Below are 16,163 nucleotides of genomic sequence, written 5' to 3'. Positions count from 1 at the left end.
ATCAGCTATTTTTTTGCATCCAGCAGCCACAATAGTCATCAGTGTACTGTGAGTAAAATATTAATTTTAATTGTAATTTCGATATTATTATATGTTCAAGCATGCCCATGCATCACTTATAAGTATGTATCTATGTAGTTAAACTCTAGGCACGTTTTATGTTGCATTCACAACTGTTAAAGTGCCATGGATGTTGTTGTGGTAATTTGGAGCAGTGTGCGTGAGTTGGCGTGCGTGTGGTATGGTGTTGGATATGGACAGAACGGGTAGACATGGCTTGAGATCTTCGCTGGGACCCAGTCCTTCGAGGTAGACATGGCTTGAGTTCTTCGCTGGGACCCCGATTTGGTTTATTAAGCGAAAGTCCGGCTTGAGTTATTCGTTGGCACAGGTTGGATTAAGAGGGCTGTATAGGGGATCAGCTCCCATATATGTATTGTTTGACAGTGTTGGGTGTGTGAGTGCTCCAAATTGCCTTTTTGATGTGATTTGTATGAAATTGATGACGATGTTGCATTTCACTCCCCAGGATGCATTAGCTTTAGATAGCTATAGAGATTATGGTTAAAATTGATATTTTACTCTCTGAGTCGAATGCTCACTCCTGTTCACCATATTTTTTCAGGCTACAGGAGGAGACCTTTTTCAGAATAACCTGTCCCTTTTCTCTCAAGTTATGAAAAGATTACTTAATTGTATTATTATTCTCCAAATTTGTAATTTAAGACTCCTCATGTGCTAGTAGTAGCATTAAGCCTGTCAGGGACTGCATGAATTTAAGTTTTCGTATTAATAAATGAATTTTTTTTATGAGTTTTAAATGGTTGTAAATGAGGTAACAGGGTTGAGCTGGGCTCCCCTAATTTTAGTTTCTGATAATTACTGGGTTAAGTTGGCCCTAAATATTGGGCCTAAATTGTGGGCCTAGTCATAGGTTTGAGAACAGTAAGGCTTACTACGGGCCTCGGGGGCTTTATGCTGGCCTAGGTCCTAGTGCCGATCCGGCCCATAGGTTGGGTCGTGACAAAGTTGGTATCAGAGCTTAGGCTCTAGATTCATGGGAAATGCTGTACTTGGAAGTGTAAAAGGAGTCTTGTTAGGATGTTACATGCGGAGTATAGGATTCTGTTTTGTCTTTTTCTGTAATTTTTTGTTTCTAGATTCTGCATTATACCTCGGGAAATATAAAAGTGCCTCAGTTAGTGTCTTGATTTTCGTGGAGTACATAGAAATGTGAAATAGAGTTAGCAGACATGTTGAGGTCTGTCATGAGGATACGTACTCCAAGAAATGCTATGTTTCTATCTGTATGGATTTAAATGGTATGCCCATTTTGTGCAAGGCACGAGTACATAAAAGTGAGTCTTGAAAGTATAGTTGCCCTAGATAAGGATGAGGATACCACTGCTGGTAGTCATCAGTAGATGACCCAGTCAGAATAAGTTTGTGATAATAGAAGATTCAAGAGAGATAAGAAATTGGGAGACCTAGTCTATTAGGACGTATCGTAGTAACTATACAATGTTCTTGATGTCTGCTCTGTAAGCTGCAGGTTACAGTACTGACATGAGATTATTGTGTAGAGCTACGTGCATCCCCGTGGTGCTCCATGATGAGGGTGTTTGCAGATGGCTTCTGTTTTGGTACAGTTATGCCAGAACAGAGTTTTATATTTGTAGAGGAGTTGGGAACTCCTAGTTGGGGGTCTAGAGTTAGAATATTGAAAGGTCACAGTTGGGTGATAACTAGAATCAGTAACTTAGTTACCCTAGCATGAGCTAGAGTTACATCAAGAGTTGCCATCAGACCAGAGGTTTCGGATTAGTTGCAAAGTAAAGGTGACACTTATAGAGTGAGATCATCTAGTCTTCAGTATGGAATTTTGGATCATTTTTATAGTACGACAGACGTTTTGCTTAGAGTTTAGTGAGAATAGTACACCTTTTGTGTATCAGTAAGGTGTAAAGTACAACCCTACTACCTAGAGAAGGTCAAAACTATGAATTGATGATTTATAAAGCTATGATATGATAAAAGAGTCATTAACTTGACATGGTTTTGGCAAGGTGGTAAATGTAGTACCTTTGTTGCAGCAAGTTAGGATATAGTCCTATCTTTTCAGAAGGAATCGAAGGTTATTACTGATAATGATGACTTATGGAATAGTGTCCCAGATGGGACTGTAGAGTGTGGTAGAGAGTAGTTGGCTCGGGTATCCTGCAGAGGATACAAGTTCCATTATAGGAATCATATATAATCAAATCACGATGGATGTAAATCCTTTGAATTGGATGACGGGTTTGGGTGCCCGGAATCTTAAGTTTTGGCTAATTGAGTAAACATGGAAAATAATAATAATAATAATAATAATAATAATAATAATAATAATAATAATAATAATAATAATAATAACAAATAAATAAAATTACTGCAGAATCAATTCTCGAGGTATTAAGGGTATTATGTAAGCTAAAGGATAAGAATAGAAATCATACGATAAAGGTATGACTGCAATTTCCTGAGTTCCTTTCTAACTTCATATTGTTCAAAACAATAGTACAATCTAATTATAATAGTATTAAGAGTAATAAATTAGCAAAGATAAATCATAGAAGGCCAATGGATAAAGAAAGTGCAGAATGAAAGTTTGGACAATTGATTGCAGATGCAATATAATCTAAATGCCAGTGGAAATACTAGCTAGAGTGGTCAAAGGACCAAATCTGAGTAGCACAGACATATGATAACGCGATAGAGACTCTGAAAGATATAGTTAGCAAGTACAGCTGTCATGTTAGGAAGAAGAATGAAACCAGGGATAGAATAGTCAAGTTCTATTTTGGGTAAGACAAAAGAAATAAATGAAAGGACAATCTGAAGGGTGTATAATAAAAGGAACAAAGTTAAGATATAGGGTAAGCTAAGTGTTATTCTTGGCAAGGTGAATGACAAGGATGGAGAACCCAAAATGGGACCACATTAGTGAGGATAGTGATGGAGGTGTGGAATCTAGTAATGTAATACTTATAGCATGATGTAGTTGAGGTAGTGCCAGGGGCTAAAATATAGAGCTTAGAGTTACATGATTGGATCATACTTTATCTATTCCCTATTTCTAAAGTGAAGTGGATAGCAATGGGGCAAGATTCTTTTAACTTGTTAACAGTATCAAGAGATTAGGCGAGGAATACAATAATAATGAGCAAAAGCTAGAAGGTGTGCGATGATATTGCGGACTATCTAATTAGGCAGAGAAAAAGAAGTTAGTAAGTAGTAAGTTGAATAAAAGTTAATCTAAGGGATCAAATAGGTATGATGAGTGGAAAGAATTATAGATAATGACACATAGGCTTTAGGTTAGACTTTTGAGATAGTGAGAAGGTAGTTAGAGGTTCGTTATGAATGTTAGGCAAACATTTTTAGTGTGATCAACAGAATCACTTTGTAGTGAAGCAATAACGACAGGACAACAGTAGGGGTAGAACGAAAAGTGACAAGTCTGGGTCGTTATAAATCACTAGAAAGTTCAAGGATCAAATTAATGACCATAGATAAGGGTGGAATTAGTGTTGGAAGAATCTATTTATGAGAGAAATCTTTCAGGAATCAACAAAAGTTCAGGGCACAATATAAACGATGATAGATATGAATCATAGGTCGAGTATAAGTAAAGTTAATAAATTATAAAATATTATGTCAGGAAGGATAATGGCACGGTAAAGGGTTCATGCAGATGATACCTTATAGGTAGAGCACAATTGTGCTAGAAGATAATGAAATTTGGAGAGAAAAACCAAAAAACATAGGTTAAACATTATTATATGGACAATCGGACGTAGTTGAATATAAGAGAATATTTTTCTTTCTTTTCTAGTTTAGCTCGTGTTTTTGATTCTAGAGCATTATATAAGGAACAGAAACTGAGTCAAGGAGACCTAGTTATTTAAGAGTTTGATAGGCACCGATCCATACACAATTTCCTGATATGAGAATGACAGTAAGTGCATACTTAGTGTTAAGTATGAAAGGACGATAAGAGTGATAACAGGAGTTAAATTGAGCTAGTTACTAGGGCTTACAACCCTTTTGAATTGTAAGCTGGAGGAAGTGCTAATTGCTAATGAGTTACAGTGAATAGAATTGTTGCTAATGGGAAAAGTTGAAACTGAAGTTTGGAAAGCTATGGATAGTATATGTGATTATATTGAGGAGAATGAACACGTGAAGTATCTTATTTAGAATTAAGGCATGGCACACATTTCCCATAGCCATGTTAGTTTAGATGGAACTTATAGTTTCTGGGGCTCCTATCCATCCAGGATAAGCAATTTCCTACTAAGGCTTTATAGTTTCTGGGGCTCCTATCCATCCAGGATAAGCAATTTCCTACTAAGGCTGGTAGGGAATGATAATGTTCTGATAGTTAAGTTGGAAAAAGGGGATACAAGAAAAATTTTCTATGGTTAATTACAAGTGTTACATAAGGTGAAGAATGTGCTGGTAGGAGTAAATCGCAAGGTTAGAATTCTCGAAGTAATAGAACTAGTAATCAAGATAAGACTAAGAAATAAAATGAAAGTTAAAGTTGATGATGGGATGGACATCCTTGAAGGAAAAGGTGTAAGGGTGAAATAGGCTTAAGATTAAGGAATAAGTGCAGCAGGTTGAAAAGATATCAACAATAGCAGAAATAGGAAAAGAAAGTGGATAAGATCTAAAGGACAGGAAGAAAGCTCAGTAAAGCTAGTTATAATGACGAGGATTGTAACACCCCAAAATTTTTAATTTTATGAGCATTTTTAGTATTTTAATTTTATTAAATTTTTGGAATTTTTTTGAGATTTTTTGGATTTTAAAAATCGGGTTCGATTTTCCGAAAATATAAACTTTGATGATTTTTAAAAATTAATTTAAAGACCACGTGGCAAAACTAAAAATATATTTGGAGTCTACGTATTTTTCTGAGTTTTCTGAAATTTTTTCGGAATTTTTGGACCTCGTTTTCGGTCCTGAGGCAAAGTAAAAATTCAAAATTTTGTATTCTGAATCGAACCGGCCGAATCGAACCGGATCGGATCGGACCGGTTGAATCGGACCGGCCTTTTTCCTTCTTCCCTTTTTCTTCCCCGCGCGCGTCGTCCCTCTCCCTTTTCTCTCTCGTTTCTCTCTCCTCCCCACTCACCACGGCCACCAGCCAGCCAAATGAGACCGACGCCAGCCAGCCCAAAGATGTCGGCCGCCTCGAACGGCTCAAAACGCGCGAAAATGCCCCTGCTGGCCGCTCCAGCTTCCCGGCCAAATCACGATCCGGCCACCAATTGGACCGGGTCTTGTGTCCAAAATCATTTACTCGGCGAGAGCTTTCCATAGACACCAAGAACGCCGAAATCCATCGAGCGGATTGTCCGATTTTTGCTCGGGAAGATTTTAGCCCATTTCGACTTTTGGGCTAGATTTCTCGAAAACCGTGAATCCCACGAGAAAACCGAGGCCACTAGCACGCTCCATTCGTCGAGAGCTTCGCAACGACATAAATTTCGAATTTTTCCGACACCGTTTTTCGGTAGGTCCCACGGAACTTCGCAGTGTTTTTCCGAGCATTTAATGAGCTTAGAAAATTCTGAAAAATTTATGTACTAACCCCCGTGTTATGGGCTTCGTGTAGGTATCCTCGATTCGCAGAAATTCGACAGTTGACCGGGTTTGCAAATTTCGGGCCAGACAGACCCGTTACCGGAAAAGTCTTCGAATTGGACCGAGGTTTTGGCTAGCCCCCCATTGTCTGACGTCCTGAGCGCATTCCCGAAGTCAGAATCGGCAAAGGTAAATCCGAACCTTGCTTTTTCGTAATTTTCTAGTGCTTAAATAGGATTAAAAATCCATAAAATATTAGTGGTAGCTTAGAAAATTATGATTCTTTTTGCAATAACTTAGTAATATTGCTAAAGACCGCGGGGCAAAGTTTTATAATTTTTAGAGCTTGTTTGAGCAGTTTTTGCAAAAATGATCAATAATAGGGACTAAATTAAAATTTTGCGTATTGTGATGGATGACTGATTTGATGGGCCCAGGAGGGGCTGTGTGATATGATTGAACTGTTGATATATGGATTGTGAATATAGAAGTGCGTTTTTAGCCCTTTTGCAGGTTGGGTAGGTCCTAGGTATAGGGGAGACTCTGCCGGATTTTCGGCACGACTTAGGACGTAATTGGTCTTTTCTTTGATTGTATTGAGTCAGATTGTATTAAATAAATGTAATATGATTGTCAGGTGAGCCGGGACAGCCTTCTTCCTCCGCCCAGCCGCCACAGTGATTGTCGTCAAGTCTGTGAGTAAAATATTAATTTTAATTGTAATTTCGATATTATTATATGTTCAGTATGCCCATGCATCACTTATATGCATATATTTATGTAGTTAAACTCTAGGCACGATTTATGTTGCATTCATAACTGTTGATGTGCCATGTATGTTGTTGTGGTAATTTGGAGCAGTGTGCGTGCGTTGGCGTGCGTGTGATGTGGTGTGGACTATGGATAGGGCCAGGCGATCCACGCTTGAGTAATTCAGGGACCCGATCCTTCGAGGGGTAGTCACGGCTTGATTAATTCGCTGGGACCCTCTTTTTGGTTATTAAGTGGTAGTACGAGCTTGAGTAATTACCGGCACGTGTTGGATTTAAGAGAGTCAGATAGGGATCAGCCCCATATGTTATGATTGATACTACAGGGTGTGTGAGTGCTCCAAATTACCTTTTTGATGTTATGATGTGAAAATGTTGTTGATGTTGCATTTCACTCTACAGGGTGCATTAGTTTTAGATAGTTATAGAGATTATGGTTAAAATTGATATTTTACTCTCTGAGTCGAACGCTCACTCCTGTTCAAAAAATTTTACAGGCCACAGGAGGATATTTTTGAGGTTAACCTGCTTTCTCCCTCGCAGGTCAATTATTACTGTTTGTATAAACTTGTTAAATCTTAGAATTTCCGCATGTGTTAGAAATGTTTATTTGATTTGGGTCTGTAAACTAAATTATTATTTTTGGACCTGTAAACTTAATATGCTATGCATGTTTGATGGATTGGATGAGGGAGCTGAGCTCCCATTTATTATTATGTTGATGAGTATGTGGAGGGTGAGCTGAGCTCCCCAATGGATTGTTTATTGTGTTTACAGGTCGGGTGAGTCGAAAACTCCCCGTTGGAAAGTCCATTTTATGGCCGGACTCTGTCCGTTTTTTTTCTTGAATTTGGGCCCAATGGGCCTTAGAATTGGGTAAATGAACAGTTAGGCTTACTACGGGCCTCGGGGGCTTTAGGCTGGCCCAGGTCCTAGTGCCGGTCCGGCCCATAGGTTGGGTCGTGACAAGGATAAGAAGGAATCGGTATGCTAGGAACACACTAAGAGATGCTTGAAACAAGTTATTATGAGATGATAGATTAAAGGAGTAGTGGAGCCTTGATCTAAGTGCAAATGTATTAGAAATAGGCCATATACTAAGAAGCTTTATGCAGAAGTCTAGATATTTCCATTCTAGAGGAGGAGTGAGAAATGATAAAGTTGCATAGACTGAGTTGTCAGGGAATATAAATACATTTGTCATATAAAAGAAGAGACCCAGTTCACTTTCTAATGTTGATAAATAGTACACTTGACCCTTGGGTGGAACTCTACCTAACTAGTTACATAAGATGGATAGAGGTCGGTCTAAGTACCTTAGTATAACACAAAAGAGATTAAAAAATTTGAAGTATCATGGGAGTGAGAATATTTATAGGTATTGACCACTGAGGTCATAAGAAGAGTAAAGATCTCGAACAAGATGCCTAAGTTAGGTGCTACAGGAAAGCATTTCATAGGATACTATAGGGTAAGGAACATAAGTCATGTTTTTGAGGAACAGAGATTAATGAAACAATGGACTAAGGACTGAAGTCACTAAGAGACATGTTAGGGCGTAATAAAAGTGAGGTAAGCGCCAAAGTTGATTAAAGTTATGAGACATCAAGTCGAGCACAGAGAGGTATAGTGAATAATTGAGATGTTAGAAAAATGGTCAATGAATAGCCAAGAGATAAGAGCATCTCTAGGAAGAGATGATGACAATTAGGACACTATAGTAGAATCAGAGAGCTTGAAGAATAATGTTTTACCAATCTCTGCATAGCTGGATGAGTAATAATTGCACTTGTTCTAATAATTTTTTTTTCTTTCCTTATCTCTTGTTTATTAGAAAATTCAAGGACGAATTTTTCTTAAGGGGAGAAGAATGTAACAACCCAAAAATTTTAAAATAATAATAATAATAAAGTAATAATAAATTAATTAATTAAAGTTAATTTAGTAAATGAGAATAAAATAATTAAATTTTCCTAGACTATATTTATTTTTATCATTTTAGAATTTTTAGAGCTCATTTGAGTAGTTTTTGTAAAAGGGCAAGTGATAGGGACTAAAACGTAATTTTTCAAGTTTATGACTATTGTCTAATTTGGAGGGCTCAGGAGGGGCCATGTGATGTTGATGAGATGTGATTGTGGAAATTGAGAATTTAAAAGTGTTATTTGAATCTTTTTGCAGGTTGGGTAGGTCCCAGGTATAGGGAAAATTCTGCTGGATTTTCGGCATGAATTAGGCTGTCTGTTACCTCTTTAGAGTTTTATTTTGACTTAGTACTAATAAATTTATAATTTAATTATTAGGTGATCGAGATCAGCTATTTTTTTGCGTCTAGCAGCCACAATAATCATCGGTATATTGTGAGTAAAATATTAATTTTAATTGTAATTTTGATATTATTATATATTCAAGCATGCTCATGCATCACTTGTAAATATGTATCTATGTAGTTAAACTCTAGGCACGTTTTATTTTGCATTCACAACTGTTAAAGTGCCATGGATGTTGTTGTGGTAATTTAGAGTAGTGTGCGTGAGTTGGCGTGCGTGTGGTATGGTGTTGGCTATGGACAGGACGGATAGACACGGCTTGAGATCTTCGCTAGGACCCAGTCCTTCGGGGTAGACACGACTTGAGTTCTTTGCTGGGACCTCGATTTGGTTTATTAAGCGAAAATTCGGCTTGAGTTCTTCGCTGGCACAGGTTGGATTAAGAGGGCTGTATAGGGGATCAACTCCCATATATGTATTGTTTGACAGTATTGGGTGTGTGAGTGCTCCAAATTGCCTTTTTGATGTGATTTGTATGAAATTGATGACGATGTTGCATTTCACTCCCTAGGATGCATTAGCTTTAGATAGCTATAAAGATTATGGTTAAAATTGATATTTTACTCTCTGAGTCGAATGCTCACTCCTGTTCACCATATTTTTCCAGGCTACAAGAGGAGATCTTTTTCAAAATAACCTGTCCCTTTCCTCTCAGTTATGAAAAGATTACTTAATTGTATTATTATTCTCCAAATTTGTAATTTAAGACTCCGCATGTGCTAGTAGTAGCATTAAGCCTGTCAGGGACTGCATGAATTTAAGTTTTCGTATTAATAAATGAAAATTTTTTTATGAGTTTTAAATGGTTGTAAATGAGGTAACAGGGTTGAGCTGGGCTCCCCTAATTTTAGTTTCTGATAATTACTGGGTTAAGTTGGCCCAAAATACAATTATAACAGTTTAATTTAAATTATTTTATATGCATATTGGGCCTAAATTGTGGGCCTAGTCATAGGTTTGAGAACAGTAAGGCTTACTACGGGCCTCGGGGGCTTTATGCTAGCCCAGGTCCTAGTGCTGGTTCGACCCATAGGTTGAGTCGTGACAGTTCAGATGACTCTGGTTTTCACATGACAGACAACAAATTGGTTGCTCAGATTATTGGTACAAGAAAGTATAGTCCGTGGGTCCTAAAATCCACCATGAGCAAGATTTGGAAGTTAATTTCTAATGTTCAAGAGCAACGTGGACCAGAAGGGAGTTTCATTTTCATTTTCGAAGATGTCAAGGAAAGAGATGAAGTTCTTGAGGAAGAGCCTTGGCTTTTAGACAATAATCTTCTTATTCTGAAAAAGTGGCCACTAGACAAGTCTTTTCAAGCTCTGGATTTCTCTACTACTGGGTTTTGGCTTCAAGTACATAGCTTATGGCCTAGCAATTGGAATCAGCAAAATGCACAGAAAATAGGGCAATTGTTTGGGGGCTTAATTTGTGTTGATAATGTTCAAGGGCCAAGTCAAGAATGGCATCCTTTTCTCTGGTTGAAAGTTCGGGTACTAGTGGAAAAGCCCCTTTTAACAGGATTTTTCATTGCACAGGGAAGGGAAAAGAAGGATTGGATAAAATTTAAGTATGAAAAATTACCAATATTTTGTTTTTGTTGTGGAATTATAGGGCATATTGCCAGGAATTGCAATGGGAAGCTCAATGGTGATATTGCCCCTCCATCTCGATTTGGTTTGTGGCTGTTGGCAAAATCCCCAAATCCACACCCTTATCAGAGAACTCTTCATCTCCAATCTCATTTTAACAAAACCCAGGTTCCAAATGCTTCTGTTCCTTCTCTGTTGTTAGATTTACCATCAGATCAAGTTGTTTGTCTCTCAGGAATGGGTCTGTATTTGGCGGCGCGTCTCTTAAACACTCAGTCCATACCAGCCTCATCTCCACCTTCTAACCCATCTACTCACATTAATTGCCCTAATACTAAAAAGCAATCTTTAACAGCAGCAGAATCAGTGGGTGTACTTACTATCTTGGAGGCGATCACACTACTCAAGGATTTGCATGCTAAAGGAAAAGATCTTTGCTCTCCGGTTTTCTTGAATCCATCCTCTAACTCTTCAAATGGGCATAGGCAAGGCATAGAAATTGCTGCTGACAATAATAACCATCAGATTAAGACTTCTGGGAAGGAGAAAATCTAGCTTGTTTATCAACAAACTCGATCATATGAAGTTGTGGAAAGACTGACTCAGGAACAGACAATAGAAAATTATTTCTATGGGCTTAAAACAAGACAGGCCCACTTCTTCTCCTCAACCAAGTCAAAATACGACTTGTTCCAAAGCCTCTTCTCTTTGGGCTCTACGGGAACGAGATGATTAAGTAAATTTAGCCCAGCTTCAAATTAAAAAGCAGAAGCTCTTAGACCCAATAATTGTTACCCCCAAGCCCCTCGATTTTCTACTCCATCCAGCTACTAGTCTCTTAAAGCCAAAAAGAATTATAATAGGCCCAAATGCTCAGGAGATAGCTACCATTCTAAATATTGATGAGTCAAGCAATTTGTTTTCACAAAAAGATTCGGCTACAGATAGCTTTCTTATGATTGAGAGTACAGCAGGTCACAACTCTCGGAATTTGGAATCTCTATTACCAGAAGATAGGGTGTTGAAGATACCAAATTTCCCTCCTGTATGTAAAACTCAAAAGAGTACATGGAAACGTAGGGCAAGGGCAATGGAAGGAAGAAGTGGATCTAACAGCATTCATACCAAAAAAGAAAGTTCAGTAGTTCAACCAATATATGATGTTGACAATCACTTGGTGGCAATAGATAAAGATGTCTCCCAATCCTCTGAGGCTTCGGTGGCTAGCCAAAAGCCACCACAGTCACCATGACTGCCATTGTTTGGAACTTTCGGGGGCTTGGGCAACCTCAAACAGTTTGAGCTCTACGAGAGCTCATTGTAAAACATAACCCCTCCATTGTGTTTTTGATGGAGATAAAGAAGAAAGGAAAGTACTTAGAAAGTGTGAGAAGGCAACTTGGCTTCACTAATGAATTTTATGTTGAACCTTGTGGCCTTTCAGGGGCTTAGCTTTATGGTGGACTGAAGACACACAAATTTCAATGTTAAATGCTTATCCAAATTTTGTTGACTGTGATATTGTTTTGACTGGGCAGAACATGAACTGGAGAACTACCTTTGTATATGGGTGGCCTGCTACTAGAGACAAAAATGCTTTTTGGGAAGATATGAAGCTTCTTTTATCTCCTTATCCTGAACCCTGGGTGTGTATTGGTGATTTTAATGCCATTTCTTCCCCAGATGAAAAGATAGGAGGAGATGTTGATCGGCCTTCTTAGGTAAATTGTCTTCTTAATTTTTTAAATCACTATGATCTAGTTGATTTGGAATGTAAGGGCCTTTCTTTACTTAGTTTAATAAACAATTTGGGCAGAGGGCAATTCAGGAGCGTTTAGATAGGGCAATTGCTTCTATTGAATGGAGGGAATTGTTCCCAAAAGCTGTTGTTGTTCACGAAGTTTTGTTAGGCTCAGATCATAGGCCCTTGGTGCTATATATTGAATGGTGTCAACCTAAAAAACACTATCTGTTTCGCTTTGAGGCAAAATGGCTTATACACCCTCAATATTTATCTGTTATTTCCTCAGCCTGGCAAAATCAAGTACGTGGGTCTCCTATGTTCTCTATGATGCAAAAGTTGAAATTTTGTCGATCCTCTCTTAGTAGATGGAATTCTTAGTGTTTCTAAAGTAACAAGAAGGAAATCCAGTTTCTAAAGCACAAGCTTGAAGAAGTGTATAGCAACCCTATAACGGAAGCAAATAAAGAAGTAGAGCAATCCTTGCTCAATTAACTTCATGAACTATGGCAGAGAGAAGAAATACACTGGAAGCAGCGGTCTCGTATCAATTGGCTTAAGGAGGGAGATAAAAGCACTTGTTTCTTTCACCTCTCCACAATTCAAAGAAGAAAAGAAACACTATTTTGAAGCTTAGAGGGGAAAATGGAAGATGGCTTGACTCTAATACTGATATCAAAGATGAGATTTTCCTCTTTTTTAAGAAACTTTATCGCTGTGGTACAACTAGAGGTGAGGAAGATGTAGCTAGCCTGTTCCCACGAATTGTTACAGATGAGATGAATAGTTTTCTTTAGAGAGAAGTATAAAATGAAGAAATTAAAAAAGCAGCTTTTGGTTTGGGAAGCTTAAAGTCTCCAGGTCCTGATGGTTGATGTTTGCAGGGCTGTTAGAAGTTTTTCTTCTTTCTGGCTATATGTTAAAAGAAATGTAGTTTTGATTCCAAAGTGTAAAAATCCAACTTCTATCAATCAATATAGACCCATAAGTTTGTGTAACTTTATTTACAAAGTTATATCCAAAGTGCTTGTTAACAGACTTAAACCTTTGATGGATGTTTTGATTTCTCAAGACCAAACTGCTTTTATTCCATAAAGAGCCATCCAGGATAATTTCATAATTTCCCACGAGGTATTTCACTTCCTGAAGACTTCCCACAGCAAAAATCATTCAATGGCAATTAAATTGGATATGCATAAAGCTTAAGACCAAGTGGAATGGTCTTTTCTCTAAAAAGCTTTACTACAATTTGGATTTCATACTTCTTGGGTTAATTTGATCATGCAATGTGTGACAACTACCAGCTTCTCTATATTGATAAATGGTGCTCCTACTCCTTCTTTCACTCCAACTAGAGGCTTGCGGCAAGGAGACCCCCTCTCCCCATATCTTTTCCTCTTCATTTCTCAAGCTCTCTCATGTTTAATATCAAAGGCAAAAGAAGAAGGTCTGTTGAAAGGAATTAAATTATCTAGAGCCTCTCCGGTAATCACCAATACTTTATTTGCAGATGATACTTTATTATTTAGAAGAGCGACTTGGAAAGAAGCTTTCACTCTTTGTGACATTGTTTCTAAATACACAGAAGCTATAGGCCAGAGAGTGAATTTCCATAAATCCAATACTTTCTTTAGCAAGCATATTCCTTCAAACCTTAAGAGGGGAATTCTTAGATTCTTTAATATGCGAGAAATGGCCATTGAAGACAGACATCTAGGCTTGCCTTCTTTTTGGGGTCATTAAAAAATCTAAGCTTTAAACTTTGTGAAGGAGAAGGTGATTGCCAAAACTCAAGCTTGGAAGCAAAAGCTTCTTTCCCAAGCTGGAAGAGAGACTTTGATTAAAGTTGTCCTTTGTGCTATCCCTACCTATTCAATGAGTATCCTTAATTTCCCTATAGGCTTCTGCAACCAGTTAAATACAGTAGTATCAAATTTTTGGTGGGGAAAGGTAAATGATGAAAGAAAGATGCATTGGGTGAGTTGGGCAAAGGCTTCCTATCCAAAATCTCAAGGAGGAATGGGATTTAGAGATTTTAAACTTTTCAATTTGGCTTGTTTGGCCAAGCAAGTTTGGAGATTGTTGAAAAATCCTTCTAGTCTTTGGGCGAGACTTATAAAGGGCTTATACTTCTCCCATTCTTCTTTATGGTCAGCTCCGGCAGCTTCTCGAGGCTCTTGGGTTTGGCAAAGCCTATTAGCAGGCCGTGATGTTTTGAAAGAAGGGATTCGGTTTAATATAGCTGACGGTAAACAAACTCACATTTGGGAGGGCCCTTGGGTTCCTTGTTTTCCAAATTTTAGAGTCTAAAGACCTACTAATTGCCCTCCCCACATTAATATGGTAGCTGATCTCATTGATCATAGCATTCTTCAGTGGAAATCTCCTCTTCTATCATCTCTCTTTAATGAAGCAGATGCTTGTATGATAGGCTCTATTCCTATTGCTCCTTTAGGTAATGAAGACTCCTTGGTGTGGCACTTTGATAACTCAGGCTTATATTCTGTTAGGTCGGGCTATAGATTTTTGGTGAGTAAGAACCATCTTATGAATAATTCTCGCCCACAATAATCAATGAACATTCCAAAAAAGTATTGGAAATCCATTTGGAGTTTAAAGGTGCAACCAAAAATTCGGGTCTTTCTTTGGAAAGCTATGCGGAATGCCTTACCAGTTCGTGAAAACCTTGCAAAACGTTCTGTTCCCATTCACCCTTCCTGCCCTATCTGTACTGCAGATATTGAGACCATTGAGCATATGCTCTTTTGGTGCGACATGCTAGAGCTATGTGGTTTTTAAGTCCTTGTGCTTATAGACCAAATCCTATTGGTTTTGCATACTTTACGCAATGGTGGACATCAATTGTTGAGGAATTCCATGGCATTTCATTTGTGTTAAACTCAATAGCAATTACTTGCTCGATCATTTGGAAAGATCGTAACAGAGCTATTTTCGAGAACTACCAATTAAATCCTCGAGAATTAGCTCTTCGTATTCATGCTAGCCTCTTGGAATTGGAGCAAGCCCTAACTATTAGGATTCCTCCAATTCCTGAAACCTTTCCTCCCTCTTCTACAGTTTCTTGGAATCCCCCACCCCAAGGAGTTTTGAAATTAAATTTTGATGTTGCTTATAATTGTCAAGTGGCTTCTATTGTAGTAGTGGTGAGAAATTTCAAAGTTGAGATCATTGATGGGGTAGCAAAGCAAGTTATTCGAGCTAACTCTCTAGCTGGAGAAGCGCAGACTCTCTTAGAAGCAGTTTTGCTGGCTAAGAACATTGGTGCTACCTCATTCATCTTTGAATCAGACTCAACTTTGCTCATTTCAGCTTTATCCGATCCTTTATTCACAAATTGGCATATTCGAGCTTCAGTTGCAGCAATTAAAAATATCACCACTTGTTTTAGAGAAGTGCAATTCTCTTTGATTAAAAGGCAAGCAAACAAAGCAGCGGACTGTGTAGCAAAACTTTTGTTTAAGAATTCATTGCTTTGTAATTGGATTTATAATTTGCCATCAGAATTATGCTCTATATTGTCTGTTGATGGCCTTGGGGCTAGTTAATGCATGGGTTTGCTTTTCAAAAAAAAAAAAACAACATGGTGAATTAATTAAAATGGAATTTGGTTTGTTAATGCATGGTCTTAGATAAGGTACTGTGTTTGATATAACATTGAATTCTTTTCGATATTATTTTTTAAGCCCTAATTTTAGGTTAAATTTATTAATATTGGTCAACTGTGAATCCTTCGTCATTGGACCAAGTCGAGTTTAAAATTGATCAACAATCCTTAAATTTGAAGAAAATTGGAATCAAGACCCTTAAGCTCGGTCCCTTTCCTGGTTAATGAATCAGATAAAAATGTGGATGGTAATAAATAAGGTAACTTAATTAGTGTTTTCAATAGTTGAACTCATCTCAAATTTAATAAAAATCTATCTTAAACTATTTTAATCTATCATCGATTCAATTATTATTATCTAAATAATATCACTTTAACATTTTATGTTTTACTTAATCATCTAAATAAAAACATTTTTATTGATAATTTATATTTAAAGGGTTAATAATTATATAAAATATTTAAATTATA

The 16,163-nt window shown here is 37.6% G+C and overlaps 1 protein-coding gene across 1 annotated transcript; it reads left to right on the top strand.

Moving 5' to 3' along the window:
* The first annotated feature begins 14,086 nt into the window (after positions 1-14,086).
* Positions 14,087-15,633, top strand: LOC110673965 (uncharacterized). The gene is made up of 4 exons (XM_058137208.1): positions 14,087-14,315; positions 14,415-14,596; positions 14,687-14,858; positions 14,975-15,633. The coding sequence occupies exons 1-4, from the start codon at positions 14,087-14,089 to the stop codon at positions 15,631-15,633; spliced, it is 1,242 nt and encodes a 413-aa protein (XP_057993191.1).
* The last annotated feature ends 530 nt before the right edge of the window (positions 15,634-16,163 follow it).

The sequence above is a fragment of the Hevea brasiliensis genome, chromosome 15, assembly GCF_030052815.1.
Source record: "Hevea brasiliensis isolate MT/VB/25A 57/8 chromosome 15, ASM3005281v1, whole genome shotgun sequence".
Lineage (NCBI taxonomy): Eukaryota > Viridiplantae > Streptophyta > Magnoliopsida > Malpighiales > Euphorbiaceae > Hevea > Hevea brasiliensis.
The sequence above is the reverse complement of the archived record's forward strand: the minus strand, read 5'-3'. Positions and strand labels throughout refer to the sequence as shown.